The sequence below is a fragment of the Poecile atricapillus genome, chromosome 3, assembly GCF_030490865.1.
Source record: "Poecile atricapillus isolate bPoeAtr1 chromosome 3, bPoeAtr1.hap1, whole genome shotgun sequence".
Lineage (NCBI taxonomy): Eukaryota > Metazoa > Chordata > Aves > Passeriformes > Paridae > Poecile > Poecile atricapillus.
Window position 1 is genome coordinate 104,014,592 of NC_081251.1, and position 15,123 is coordinate 104,029,714.

A 15,123-nucleotide genomic window follows, 5' to 3' on the forward strand; every position below is an offset into this window, starting at 1 on the left:
TATTTTTCATTAATACAGCCCTCTTCTTGCTGAGACACCTCTAAGAACATTAAAAGTTAAGCTAAAGGCTGTCCAAATCTCTGTTGGCTAAAATACCTTTCAACTCTAATTATGATGTGTGGAAAATGCCGAGTAAGCAGAATATAGACAAACAGAAATACAAATAAATTAGAAGGGAGAAGTAAAAAACTCTCCCTGAATGTTTATTTTGTGTAACAGTTAAAATTCCTAGTTTAAAAGAGAGAAAAGGAAATGTAAGTAAATTGCTCCACTTCTGTCATCAACACAATCCGTGTAAATTGTCTGCTCCTGCTGCTCAGTTCGAAAAGTCACGATGCACTTGAAACTGCCAGCTTTTTGAGGTGGTCCATGAACACCTGGAGACTCACATCATCTGTCAGGATTGGAGCTCCTGATTCCTGCAGAAAAGATAAAGAGATAATGAGCCTAAAGTACTGTTGCTAACACAGGGGATAAAGTGAAAGCAAATCAAGTGTCAGCACTCTGAACCAATTGCCTGCTATAACAACCACCTTTTTCTCCTGCAAAAGACAGATGCTACTCTTTGGCAACAGCGCTGACATTATCCTCTTGTACAAGCTGAATTGCTGCAGGGGAATCTCTTCTTCCTAAAGCACTAGGAATTTTGCTGTCCAAAGCTCTAAACAAACAAGGTAAGCAAAGAGGATATAGAAGTCCAGTATTCTCAGCTAAATTAGATCTATATGTATCCATATGCTAGTTGCTTTTTCCAGAATACTAGAAATCTATAACATCCAAGCTTGAAAACTCCATTCTGATCATCCAGTGCTGCCCACCAGCGCTGTTTATCTTAACAAGCATGACAAGGAACCAAAGACAAATGTAACACTGTTTGTGGCCACTTGGTGAGACAGGATGGCTACTGCACACACAAACATGTCCATGTCTATTTAACTGCATTCCCAAACATGAACAGCTCTTCCACTGCTTACCTGGCCCCAGGCATAGAGGTTATTGTGGGTTTGAGAAGGATTCACTTTAGACAAGAGGAACCGGGCCTATAAAGACAAAAGAGGAGGAGTTTGATACAACGAGACCTGTCAGGCTTCATCTCACCTTAGATGCATGACCAGCTATGTTTCTCTGCTTTTGCAAGGTACTAATTTAACTTAAGCAGGTTTCAAGTCCAGAAATCCCTGTTCCAAAGACAATTTGTCTCCCAGGGGCAATGAGTGCCATGCTTTAGCAGGCTGTGCTTGCCTGGCAGGGTAGTTCTGATTCCATGGGACAGGAATCCATGGCACAGGAAACACCAGCACTATTCTTCTCCCCATACCACACTGGCTCTTCTGAAAAGGGCTCAGTGTAAGACAAGTGTAACAGGGTCACATCAAAAATCAACACCATATCTTTGGTTTGGTCCATCAGTTCCTGCCTCTTCACTGCTACAAACAAGCACAGCACACTGCAACTCCAGGAAGAGCGAAAATAAGAACTATTTTATATCCTCATTCAGTGTTTAAGAATGAAGAAAACAGATGGTCAATCATTCAGCATTACTGTCCTACCAAGCCAACTATAGGCACATACCTGAATCATTTATTTCACACCTTTTTACTGGGGAATAAAAACATTTTTTTTTCCCCAGTCAGCTTTTCCAGTTTTTTTTCCACCCTCAGATTTCATAAGCATATCCAGCAAGTGATCAGCTTATTAAAAGACGGAGCTGTCGTAAAAGCTGATGAGAAAATATGCAAGCTCTATTTTGAAGAGCTAAACTGTGTTTGACTACTAGAACCATCCTTTCAGAAAAGCAGAATGAACCATTTGCTCTAGGCAACAACAGCAAGAGTTCCTCCCAAAACTTCCTTACCTGACTGCCCCCATGCTCAGTGTGGATGTAACGTGGCATTGGGAATCTGGTCTGCAAGATTTCCTGGGCATCATCCAGTGGGGCTTGCAGGAGGTGCTTAAAGTTTTCGTATTCAGGCATGTCTTGGTATCCAGCTTTCTGCCACTGTGCAATAGTCTATTGATGGGACAGGGAGGAAGTTAAAATGGAGCAGAGCCATCTAGGAGCCTCCCCTTTCTACCCTGCATGTCTCAAGGCAGCAGAATGCTACATGTGTAGGGGGCAAACACTTTCACTACTCTGGCTACAACATTACTTTCTGTCCCCAAACTGAAGCACAGGCAGCCAACACAAAAGCTGGCAGCAATTTGTGCCAGAGCAATTTGTTGAAAATCTTCAATATGCTTCTGCCAACACAGAAATTAAGCATTTATAAATCACTGACATGAATTTGGAATCTGACTTGGCCTTACAGTATTTTCAAGGTATCCATTGCATGTAGCACTTGTATGAGCAACTCCTCTATACAAACACAGGTCAGACACTCAGCTACTTCCCTTGTCTGAATTTTACTCAGTTGCCAAATATTTTGCTCTGCAGCAAAAGAGAGAAACTCTTTAAGGTAACTGCAGAAGATTTTTAGAAAAGGCCAGTATCTAAGCACTTCCCTCAGTCATGAGGGAAGGAATATAGCAGCAGCTTCCAAAAACATCCAGTATTTAAAAACAGAAACTGGAAAACTGCCTATCTGATTTCTTTAAGAACCAGAGTACTAAGTATGAGAACCCTGCAAGTAAAGTCATGTCCCTTCTCTGAAAATACCTGCAACTCTGTTAAAAAATGTATCATCTTGTAACTCTGCCATGCTTCATTTCAGTTTCTCTGGCCTTTTCCAAACATGAAGGGACCACTTCCATGGCCAAGTCAACACAAGAGCTGCTACTGGGTGCAGAACATATCCTTAGTGATTCTAGTATTATTTTGACTCTGACAGTGGCTGGAATTGTATTCCAACAGGCAGCATGTATATAACATGGTGATTATGCTGTGTGGGCTTTGCAGGAAATTAGTTTGTTAATATTTCATACTACCAGCAAAGCTGTCTGCATGCGTGGCAGGAGGAAAGGAGCACAAACAGAGAAAGAGAAGGTGTTTCACCATACCTCACCAAGGTAGATAACTATCTGGAAGAAAGTATCCATCAGCAGGATTCTGTCAGGAAGAATGCTGCTGCTGTCCAAAAGCACTGGCTGGGGAAAATAAAAAACAAAGTCAGGCACCCCTAAGCCCTCAGATCTCAGGATGCCAGAGAGCAATTTCTATGCCCATCCAAGTGTAATTTGACACAATCTTGAACAAAAGTATCTTGTCCTTTCATAATTTTTTTTTTTTTTAATAAAAAAATAAGGGCCTTTTGGCTGAAATAGTGTTACTCCTACTGAATACTCATTATTTTGCGTTGATTCACCTCTTCCTGGAAAACAGACTCACCTCAGGAGGCCCATGGAAAGAATAAGCATAAAGGATGGGCTGGATCATAATGAGGGACTGGGTCAGATCCTGCCTGGCAAAGTGGTGCCGGTAATAGGAAGATTCATCTGGACTGTTATTGAAGACCTGCAGGAATGGGGAGCGTCGCAGGTGGAAGATGAACTGCACCAGAACGAGAAGTGAGACAAGAAATGTCAGCCAAAATTGCCAAAACTTCTGGATTCAAGTTCAGTATTTTTGAACAGCAAATTCTTTGGCAATAAGTCTACCCCCCTTAATAACTCCTCAGACTTCTTCACTTATCAGTCTCTTGCAGCGCTGAACTACAGGACCAGTCCATTAAATTAAAAAAGCACCTGTTCCTCCCCTCTTGAATCTGATCAATAGTACAAGATGTTTCATCATCATTCCCACTCACCCTGTACACTGTTATCATGGCTGTGGGAAGTAACTTTCTTACCTGAGGATACAAAGAAAATGATTCTGACAGCCTAAAGGAGTTGGGATCATCTTTGTTGTATTGTCCAAATTTCTGACACTGTTGGAAGCAAAATGGATACTTTGGTTATCTCTCTTTTTTTCTATTTTTTTCTTTTTTTTTTAATAGAATTTACATCTCTTTTTCTACAGGTATTCTTCTGTTAATTTTTAAACATTCAAGGCATAAACCTGACAAGAACAAGTACTACAGCATTTACAGGCTATTTTTCTTTAAGTCAATGATTTCTCTGCCTTACTGGAATGACAATGAGGATTCAATCTATTTTAATATATATATATTAATAAAGTCTAGATTTGAAATTATCCAAGAATGAAAGAAATGGTGCCTGTACAGCACTACCCTTTTTTCCATTAAGTCAGGGCTATTACACCTAAACTGTTCTGTACACTATGGAACACTTCTTGCAGAACAGCATCAGACCAATATTGCACCATTTCACTGAAAATAAGTACCAGTGGTTTTAGAAATTAAACTCCAAATGATCCCACAGTCCTTTCAGCAGACAGCTTGCCCAAGTCTGTGCTTGTGCTCCAATCTCTATTTGACTGGCCCTGGTTTTTTAGGGTCTGATGTGCCATGTTGTGTTAGTACCAGCCCTACATGGGTGCTTGGACAAGACCAACACTGATTTAGACAATTTGGGCTTGTGGAATTCAAAGCAAGAGACAGGAGGAGGTTGCAGAATTAATTCAGATTACTATCCTGCACTTGGCCCACATCTGAATGCTGTGTCCAGCTTCGGGCTCTCCAGTGCAAGATAGACATGGATATACTGAATTTGGTATGGCAGAGGCCACCAAGTTAGTCAGGGTTTGCAGCATCTTATGAAGAAAATGAAGCTGAACAAGCTGGGTTTTTTCAGCCTGGTGAAGCGTGGGATCAAGGAGTCAATTTGCTGTCTGGTAACTGGGGAAATGGAAATTCTGATTGAGAGATAGAGGCAGGGGAGAGAAAAATAAACCAAAACAAAACAGTGACTGTGATCAGTCTTGGAACAGGCTGTGAAGCATAAGAAATTCCATCTTTGGAGATGTTCAAAACACAGCTGAACAAGACTTGGAGCAAGCTGCTCTAACTTCAAAATTGGTCCTACTTTAAGCAGGAGGGTTGAACCAGTGACCATCCCACCTGCATTATTCTGTGTTTCACTATCCCTTCTTCAATTTCAGGTTTAACCCTTTCAGCATGACTGGATGTTCACCTATCCCATCTGAAATTTGCCAGTCACACTGGGTTCTGAGTTATTCCATGCTACAGCTATGTAACCATGATCAAACCACAAACAAAGTCAATCTGGAAAAAGATTGCTGTTGTCTCTTCCATTTTTACTGAAATGAAGAATGCCCCCAAGCTCAGTGTGTTGGGCTTACCAGCCTGATGAGCTGCCTGTCCAGCCAACGCAGAACATCAGGTCCCTCCTCAGACTCAGCCCTGTACACTCCCAGCCGTGCCATGAGCACAGCAGCTGCCTCCTGGTCAAACGCAGCCTCGATGTGCTGGAGCTGAGTCTGTGCATCTGCCCAGCTGCAGGGTTAGCAAAGGGTTAGTGCCACGTGCATCCATGTGTGCCAATGCATGCAACAAAAAGCCAGGAATCCCAGCACAGACTGGAGCTGAAGCTGCTGCCACTCTGCCAGAGCACTGGCACAGGGTACTCACTTTCTGGCTATGGTGGTGACACGAATGCGCCTCTGGGTGCTGGAGTGTTGATACTGAGTGACAAACTGTACTGCCCCTCTGCCTCCCTGAGGGATGGGTGCATTGTGCTGCAAATGAAACAAGGTCAGCCTTCAAAACATGATGGCTTTTCCATAACTTTTCCCAGCTGTAACAAGCCCCCACAGCACATAAAAGAAAATGACACATGCAAAAAAAATCTGAAATTATTTCCTTATCATAAAACACGTGGCTGCTTTGAACCATCCACCTGCAACACAGGGGGTGCCATTGCATTTTCTGGATCTGTATCAAGTAGTTTGATGAGTTAAAAAAGATGATTAAAAAAAAAAAAGGAGAAGCCAGGACTGACCTGATTTACCACTTCAAAGTAAATGGCCAGAGTTGTACTGGGATCCAGACTACAGATTTTCCATTGAGATGTCCCTCCAATTCCAAGTTCCTGCACAGAATCAAAAAGAAAGCAGTAATTTTCCTCCAACAGCAGGAAAGGCAAGCTTATGTTAAATTCTGATCAGAGGTACAAATAATAGCAGGCCTTCTAGATTCCTTATCTTGTGGGTGTGAATTCTTACTGAAGGCCATACAGTTAAAAGAAAGCCTTAGGAAGTGAGAATTTAGTCTAGGAAAGGCTGTAATTTCCTAAGGATGTTTCCTGGAAAACTCTGACATTCTAGTTCAACTGTAGGTCTGGACAGAAACTTCGCATTTTATATTTATTTTTTTTATTAAAGACTTTTCCATGTCATAAACTTACATTTTCAGAGACACATGGCCCTTTAGCATTCAGGGATATACATGGTCCAATGGCTCCTGCAATTTTCAGCTCCCTGGAGGTCTTGAACAAGGTAAAAAAAAATATTTTTTTTTTTTTCATGATGTCAGTCAAACAGAATACACAGAGTCTAAATGAGTTGCTCATGGTATTTTCCCAGACCATCCACTGCTACAATTAGTGAAGGTAAGAGAATCTACAGAGCCACATTTTAATAATGAAGACATATTTATATATTTATATTCATACTGTTCCATATTTGATGGAACAGTATGAAATGTTCCTTGTTGAGTGAGGAGAGGCTGCTTTAAAATAAAACAAAAACAAACCAACCAAACAAAACAAAAAACCCAAACAACAAAAAAAAAAATAAGCCAGAAAATTACTAAGCTTCCAAATAAAAATCCCTCCAGTACAGTGCTTCTCCCAAAGAAGCACTACATCTGACCTCAAACATGCAGACATTCCTACACTTCAAACATCCTAGAGACTTAAACTGACTTTTTAATCCACAGCACTTGTGTTTCCTCATTAGTGTGATCCAATCAAACTCATCTCTCACCTTCACATCCAGATTTGCGCCAAAAGCCATCCGAAATTCCCCATTGTAGCCTTTGCTAAATACCCGCTGGAAGGTCTGCTTGAAGAGAGAAGTGTTGAAGGAGTCTCCCATCACCATGTGTCCTCTGGGAAAGAAAAAACAAGGGAACTGAAGCAATTTGGAACCAGAAATACAAAGGATACATCCCTGAACCTCTGACACGTGCAAACACATGCAGTTACTGCTTTAGAGCATGCCTTTGCATAGGCAGGATTCACACCAGGGAGCGCAGATTCATGGGTGCCTCCTACAAAGCCACACAGGTTAGTGCTCCACCTTTGTTTCCTTTCTCAACTCTACTTCTTCCCACTGCTTCAGCCTTCAAAAAGTTTGTGTTTCAACCCTGGAAAGCTCTTTGCTCGGCCTGCTTTCCATGACCAGGGCTGGAACCACCCACACCACACCAGGGGTGGCTGCAGCACTGCAGCACAAGGAAGGTGCTGGGCCTCCCCTAAGTGCCCTGGCAAATCCAGGCCTGACCAGATTCAGCTCAGTAACACATCCACAGGGTCAAACAGGCTCTCTTCTCCCTGCTGAGCACTGAGGGGTTATTTACAAACACCTTGCACTTGCAGTAAGACATGCCAAGTCTCCAAAAGGCCTGGGCTAACACACAGCCTTCCTCACAGAGACAATTTCCAGCAGTATGGAACACAGACATTTACCCCTTAAGGCATGTCACTTAAAACTAGGCCCAGGGAAGTCAAGAATCCCTAGAGAAAGCATAAGCGAGCTGTTAAGCAGAGAAAATCTGTCCCACACAAGGAAAGCTTCTACCCACCATTGAGTTTTCTAACAGCAGTGCTAATTCACATGCTGCTTTGAGACTCCAGAAATGTGGACAGAGATCAGGTGAGGCTTGCCATATAATTCCTGGCAAATTCAAACCACAGTTTAGAACAGAACAATAAAACCCTTCGGCCCTGACAGCACACTTAACTGCTTTCTGAACCATTCTCCCCCCTCCAAAAAAAACCCCAAAAAGCAGGTACCAGTTGTTTGCTGGCCTGCTGTGAACATACCCAGTGAGGTTTGCACAGCACTTCATCTCCAGCAGCCCTGTCTGGTCCAGGGCACAGGCGTAGATGTCGATGCAGTGCCCATTGGCCGCAGAGCGGTTGGCCAGAGTCTCGTAGTGCTGGGAACACACACCCAGGGGTTAGGAGTGCAATGTCTGATTTCTGCTGCTCCCCACCTCAGGCCAGCACACAGTACAGATGGGGCAATCACCAGTGCTGTGGTAACTAAAGAGATGTTGGCTGCAGCACACTGCTCCCTTCTAGGATGAGGGATGCATTTGGATGAGCCTGAGTTTATTGTCTCAAATACAAAGAGTGCATAAATGGCATGGGATCATCTAGTCTGTGATGACTTCATGGGAACTCAAAGATATCCAGATGATAGTTAAGAGAACAGGTGTCATCCTGCTTTCTCTAAGCTGACAGGCATATTTCATATCTGACATTTTTACTATTTTAATGGTTGCTTTTTATGTCAGGAACACAAAGGAGGCTTTCTGGAAATCACCAGTTCTTGGGAGATTTTTTTCTTTCCAAAACAGGATACAATGATGAGGATGAACAAACTCTCCACCCACCACCAGCTAAGAAACAACACTGAAATACTTTATTCTCTGAGAAGGCACAAGACCATGATGGAGAACAAGGAGGAAGCTTTTTTACCCTTCCCTTAACCGTCCTCATAATTTAGCATACACAAAGACTCGGATTATTTCAAGGACAACCACAAAACCCAGAATGTAGTGTTCCAACACAACATTCAGTTTCAGCTTTTAAACACACCCATCAAGCCCTAGGACCTACTTTGGTGGCCTTCTTCATGAACCTTGCATTATCCTTCTCTATGTCATGCCAGGAACGGATGGGTGTTTTCAGTTCATCTCCTACCACCATGCCTGGCCCTTGTGTTGGTGGCCCTCCTGTGAACAGCATAATCCTGGCCCCTGTGTTTGGAAAAGTGCCCTAAAATAAAAACAAAGACTTAGAGGAGGGGGGGGAAGAAAAAAAATAGAAAACTGATTAAATGACAACGATGCTTTCTTTACAGAACGGTCTGCAGGTGCTTCTACCTGTCCCTGCTAGAGGCAACCTCGATAAACTGTGATACAATTCCTGACAGCCACAGCACTCAGACAAAGTTTAAACTCAAACCATGCCAAACTTCATGTCTTCAAAACAGTAAGCAGACAGTTTCTGTTCTCTTTACTTATATGTTAGATTATATTCAGATAAATCCAGTACATAGTATCACCTCTTGTGTGGCAACACACACAAGGATCAGAGACCTTCAAACAACTGCAAATTTTGCTATTTAAATGGGACCTTCCAGCCCACTCTACATCAGCTGGCGCTAGCACAGCTCAAATGTCAGTAGAGATAAACTGCACCTCTGCACCCCACTGTAACCCAGCTGCACTGACACCTGCACTCATCTCAGCAAGCATGGCCATGTGCTCACTTTGACCTGCTCATCTCAAACAACAGCATTAGAAGTACCTCCAATAAGCCAACTGCAATTGAAAGAGCCACTCCAGTAGAACGTAAGGGTCTCTTTCCCTGGGTCACTGGCCATGGGTCCCTTTGCAGCTCTCCAAGCAGATCTGTTAAATTCATGTCAATTTTATGCACGGGCTGTAGAAACCTGCAAAAATTCAAATACAGTGTTTTACTGCTTCTAAGTTCAGAGAAGGAAAAACATGCCTCTTTGTTCCTGGCACACATAAATTGCACTGAAACAGTAATCAAAAGTAAAGAGACACGCGGCAGGTTGTCGTCTTACATCCAAACTTTCCAAGATAACAAGCCTGTGCAAAATAAAAAATTTGATCAAAGCAAGACATCAATAACTGACAAGAAGGCAAAGTCACATAAAGAACAGGAAAGACGTTCAAAGGTGAGTTTGCTGAAAGGCATGAGAGCTCCCACTGATCCATCCTGAGAAGCTGAGAAAGAGAAAACTGTGTTCAATGGAGGTAAATAACTATGACAAGACAACACCATTTAAATCTTCTTTCCCCGCTCAGGAAACCCATGGTTAGAAGCATGACCTACAGGCATAAAGGGGAATAAAATGTCTGCCATGCTGTGTGCTGTGATGGTGAAGCTTACCTGCTGGAAATAACAGGTTGCTCTGGAGTTTGAAGAGGTCTTCCCTGTTGCATAGGGACAGCTGGTCTTGAAAGCCCAAGCATATCCTAAGAACAGTAAAGAGGAGGCAGAGGAGATGTACTATTCAAACACTACACACATAGTTTATATTATTATTTAATGTACCCTAAGGCCTGCAATACTGCAGCATTAAATATACTTAAATCTGTAAAATTATTCATCTTTGCACTGCCATTAGGAATGGATCATGGGTCCATTATATGAAATACACAAACTCAATCTTGAACAAGCTTCCAAGAAATTTACAAAGGCAAAAAGACAGGACAAATACTGGGAGGGCAAAAGGCTCACAGCTGAGAGCACTAAGCTCTCCTTTCTCCCCGAGAGCCCAGTGCTTGAGAGTCCAACAGAGCTGAGGTACAAGCCCCTGGTCTGAGGGATGGCAGAACAGCCAGGGATGGCAGAGCACACCTGTATTTGCTTGGCTGCCAGGTCCTTGGTGCCCCGGAACACGTAGCTCTTGGAAATCCCTTCACAGCTCAGCTCATGAACCTGGACCATCCTGCCGAAAGTGATGAGCCCCACCAGTGCATCAGGAGGCAGCAGGCTCAGGGACATCTGCAGGGACTCCTTCAGGGCCTGCAAATCCTCCTCTTCCAAACACGTGTCCACAACATACAGGAAGATCAACGGCGTCTGTGGACCTCGCTGATGTGGGAAGAACCAACATTTTATAAAGATTCCAGCCAACGAATAAAATGAGCCCCTCCTTAAGCACCTTGCAGACATGGCATTTATTTGCATTATCCTAAGAAAATTTTACATATATATCATTTGTCACAACCAAGACAACTCTGAGAGCTTCAAACTCGCCTGTGGTTTATTTACCTGCACTATATATTCAATTGTTGAAAACTGAGGCATAAGTTCTGCTGGCTGATTGACTTCAGAAATGCCCGCATATGCTGGGGGGAACTGAAAAAGAGAACAAAAAATTAGGACAAGGAAGTTGCAGGACAAAAATGTAGGGCTCTCCTCTGCAGCACACAGCCTGCCCTGCTGATGATGTGGTTATTCAACCTTTTTTTTACTGCCACTGCATCAACCTGATTAATTCAGGACAAGAAACCCAAAGTGACTTTCCTAAGCACAGACAAGTGGCCAGGAGGATGGACAGCTGCTCAGTCCAGTGTAAATAAAAGGTAAGGTTACAGCAACCACAATGTATTAGTTGAAATTCTTTCAGCCATAGTTTCTGATGGCAAAAGTCTACTCAAATGAATTCTGCAGGAATAGTAAATATCAAATGCAAAAAACCACACTGGGACACATGGAACAAAACAGCATTTTTATCGCCTTACTATGCTCTGCGTGCCAGTAAAATCACTGACAAGATGTCAGGTGAAGCAGACTGTACTCTGGCCTGGGCTCAGCAAGAGAAGAGGGCCAAGGGAAGGGATCTAGAGAAGCAAAATTTATGTCTAATGTCCAGAGAAGGCCATTCAGTGTTCACTGAAAAGGTGGAAGTACTTTTCCCAACTTACCTGGTTTCTCTGGAAACAGAAGTTACAAGCCCAAAGCTTGGCCCGATAGTCAACTTGGCTGCAAGGGAAAAATGAGGCATTAGTGTGATTTCAGGAACAATTTTACAGCACAGCTTCACAATAAATTCATTAATCCATGCTGGTTCACAGCACTGAGGAAGAAACAGACACTCCAGCTTGAACAGTAAGTGCTTTAGGAACTCAGACTCTTGTTCTATTGCCAGGAAGTTCATTAGCTAATCCAGCCCTGACATTTCCAGGCTTGTCAGCAAGAAGGACCACTGACAAATCTCTGAAGCTCAGCCCCTGGCAGAGACAGACCTGGACCTAATAACTCTTTCACTACACTTAGGCTCTTGTCATTGTCTTATTGTTTGTGCAGCTGTAGCACAGAAGTGCTCCAGTCTCAGAGCAGCAGGAACCATCCACCCAGATCTTGTGCAAACACAGAACAGGTTATTCCCTGTCCCACAGAGTTTACTCTCCTCAGCCCAGTACTACATCCTGCTAGTGCAGGATGCCTCGCCACGTTCTCATTCCATGGCTTTGATCTCATTTCACTTCCTCTTACTGGCATTCCCTGCTTCTTCTCAGCCCAACACCATGCTCTGAGTATGCATGATCATCACGTGATTTTGGGACCGAGATACTCCTCTAAAACTATTTCATTATGCTTGTACTGGAACTGACCTACAAGCAGCAGGGTGTGTAGGAAGCAGGAAAACAAGTGACCACAGTCCAGAGCACAATATCAGTATAATAGGCATCTTTGTTTATTATGAGTTTCCTCATTCCCACAAAATTCTCTGGGATGGTGAGAGGACTCTCTGCCTTAAGAGCCTCCCCAAAGACCCTCCTGTCTCCTCTGCTCTTGCCAGCTCTAGTAACAGGCATGTTGATGTATGGATTTTAACAAGCCCACCACATCTAAATGAAACAGGCTGCCAGGCATTGGGCAGAGAAAAAGGGGAATAAGGAAGTAGTGAAGTTTAGATGAAAATTAGGCACTATCCAGCCTCTTCCATCATCCCCAGCCGAGCAATTCCTACCAGAGTGGGTTGAGCACAGCTTTGCAGGTGGGCCTGCTGCAAAGCACTGGTTCGTACTGCACAGGGGGCAGGTCCAGACGCTCCTTCAGCGGGGTCAGGAGACAGGCCAGGGGCACAACCATCCTTGTGGCCTCCAGCCTGCTGGAGGGCCACACGTTCCAGCTGAAGCGCACTCCATCACGCTCCTCATTCTGCTGGATGAACTCCAGGTACGTCGCCATGGCCCTGCAAAAGCTCTGGAAGGACAGAAGAAGGCATGTTCAGGCAGCAGCCATTTGGACTACAGACCCACAAAGGAGCTCAGCAGATCAACTACAGGTGGGGGCACAACAGACTGCAGGACAAAGACAACACAGTACACCGAATTAATCCCATTATCAAATTAACCATGTGACTCCATTAATCTCTTCTTTCCAGTGCTCTCATCAATATTACAGCCAATTAAAACACCACCAAATCCAACAAATAAACTAGGGAAGCTGACGATCAAAGTCAGAATGCAAGAGGTTTGTTTTTTACTTATGATTCACATTTAACATCTCAAAATCCAATCAGCCTCATGGGGGCCTCAAGGCAATCCTGCCTGACTGGGTCAGTAAAGGAAAAGAGGCCAGATTTGCAACACATCCTGGAGCCTTCAGCTGAAACACTGCAGTGAGAAAAGGAGGCCAAGTCTGAGACCAAAACAATCACAAACATCACCAAGCTGCCAGTCTGACCTGCTTACAACAGGAAAGGAGTACATGACAAAATGTCAAAAAAGGTCTTTTGGACACCCACTCTGCATAGCATCATTGTTCCACTGCCAGTAAGGAAGGAACTGAGAGTCCAGAAGACATCAGAAAACATCAAGGAGGAATATCACCATCACAACAGAGGAGTCATTCTCTGTGTTTCCTTACTAAACTTTGCAAAATAAGACACAAACAAGAGCTTCCAGGCCATCATTACTTTTGATTTCTCCGAGAAAGGCAAGGACAAGTCTACCAAAACACTTACATGTCAAATCCAGACTACAGACACCACACAGCACTAGCATTAACTCACAGACCTAAAAGCAGCAGCTCCACAACCTCCTTCAGACAAGGAAACTCAGACATTCACCTACAGCTGCAGATGCCCTAAGATTACCCTGCTCCTGGTCCTCAGTGCAGGTGGGATATTCAGGAGGGCCACACACATGAGAAATCAGAAGCAACACCTCCCTTCAGAGGAGGGGAAGTGTTGGTGTAACTGACATTCTCCTCTTCCTTGCTATTAAGGATGTAAATCAAGCTTAGGGAGAATTGCCCCATGTTTCCACCCCCGGCACTGGATGGACAAACAGAAGGGTTTGCAACACATCCCCACCACAAATAGGTCTATCAAGGTGAAAGTCAGAGCTGAGTCTGCCTGTAAAAGATCCTGCACATCAGAACAGCAATACAAACATTTGACATCTCAAGTATGCAGCAGAGCCACAGGGCAAATTTATTCCATGTTTCTCCCAGCTGCAGCCCAGCGCCACTTCCCTGCCCCAGGCAGAGGCACGACTGCACGATTGCCATGCTGGGTTTGCCATGGGCTGTAGCTCTACTTTGGGGTCAGGACAGGGGGAGGACAGGTGTCATCACCCAGCTGCTGAGCTTGGCACGGCTATAGGGGACACTCCCCATCCTCCGAGCAGCCACAGGCGCCACCTCTGCCCCCCAGACCACTGATCCCCAGCACGGCCACAGGGCAGAGCACCGACCCGCTGCACTGCTGCAGGGGGCACTGCTGACCCTCCACAGGGGACAGTGACCCCAGCCCTGCCCTGGGCGACACTGCCGATCCCCAGCCGGCCAAAGCGAACGCCGCCGAGCCCGTGCCGCTCTGTGGGGCACTGCTGACCCCCAGGAAAGCACCGCATCAGGGGACACCACTGACCACGCTCAACACCCCTTCAGGGGCACCTCCCAGACCCTCCTCCCCCGACCCCTTCCCCCTCACAGGGGCCGTCACTGACCGCCTCACACCACCTCCCCTCCGGCGACACTGACCCGCATTCCGATTCCCATTCCCATTCCCACTCCCATCCCGCCGCTCCCACCTGCCCGCGCCGCTCGCGCCGCTCCCTCCCGGCACGCCCCGCGCGCCCGGCAAGGCCACCTCAGCGGTCCGCGCTGCCCGCAGCCAAGATGGCGGCGGAGCCTCAGCGGGGGCGGGGCGGATGGGCCGCCGCCGCCGCCATCTTGGCTAAGGGCACAGCACGCCGCCTTTCAGAAGGAGGGGAGAGGCGTGCCCCTACCAAACATGGCGGAGCGGCGGCGATCCCTTCTTGGCTGAGTGCAGCAGGTTCCGCGTCGGAATGGCGATGGACGGGGCGTCCCTGTTAAATGTGAGATGCGGTGCTGCATGGCACGACATGAGGGCATGGCATGGCATGAGGGAAGCAGTTCTGCCCTCAAGGGGTTCGGCTGCTTGGGAGCGCGCTGTCGTGTTCAGCAGGGAACATAGAACTTCCAGGGAAGAGGTTATGAGTAACACTCCACTAATAACAC

General features: G+C 45.2%; 1 protein-coding gene across 1 annotated transcript; it reads right to left on the bottom strand.

Annotated features, from left to right (window-relative positions):
* Positions 1–160: 160 nt before the first annotated feature.
* SEC23B (SEC23 homolog B, COPII coat complex component) lies at positions 161–14,778 on the bottom strand. Its single transcript, XM_058835994.1, has 20 exons — positions 14,673–14,778; positions 12,602–12,837; positions 11,553–11,610; positions 10,897–10,983; positions 10,480–10,716; positions 10,009–10,094; positions 9,397–9,541; positions 8,704–8,862; positions 7,903–8,018; positions 6,842–6,965; positions 6,262–6,342; positions 5,857–5,946; positions 5,487–5,593; positions 5,198–5,351; positions 3,786–3,863; positions 3,326–3,487; positions 2,998–3,084; positions 1,856–2,011; positions 975–1,040; positions 161–419 (listed from the first exon to the last, which is right to left on the bottom strand). The coding sequence occupies exons 2-20, from the start codon at positions 12,820–12,822 to the stop codon at positions 330–332; spliced, it is 2,304 nt and encodes a 767-aa protein (XP_058691977.1). The 5' UTR covers positions 12,823–12,837; positions 14,673–14,778; the 3' UTR covers positions 161–329.
* Positions 14,779–15,123: the final 345 nt, after the last annotated feature.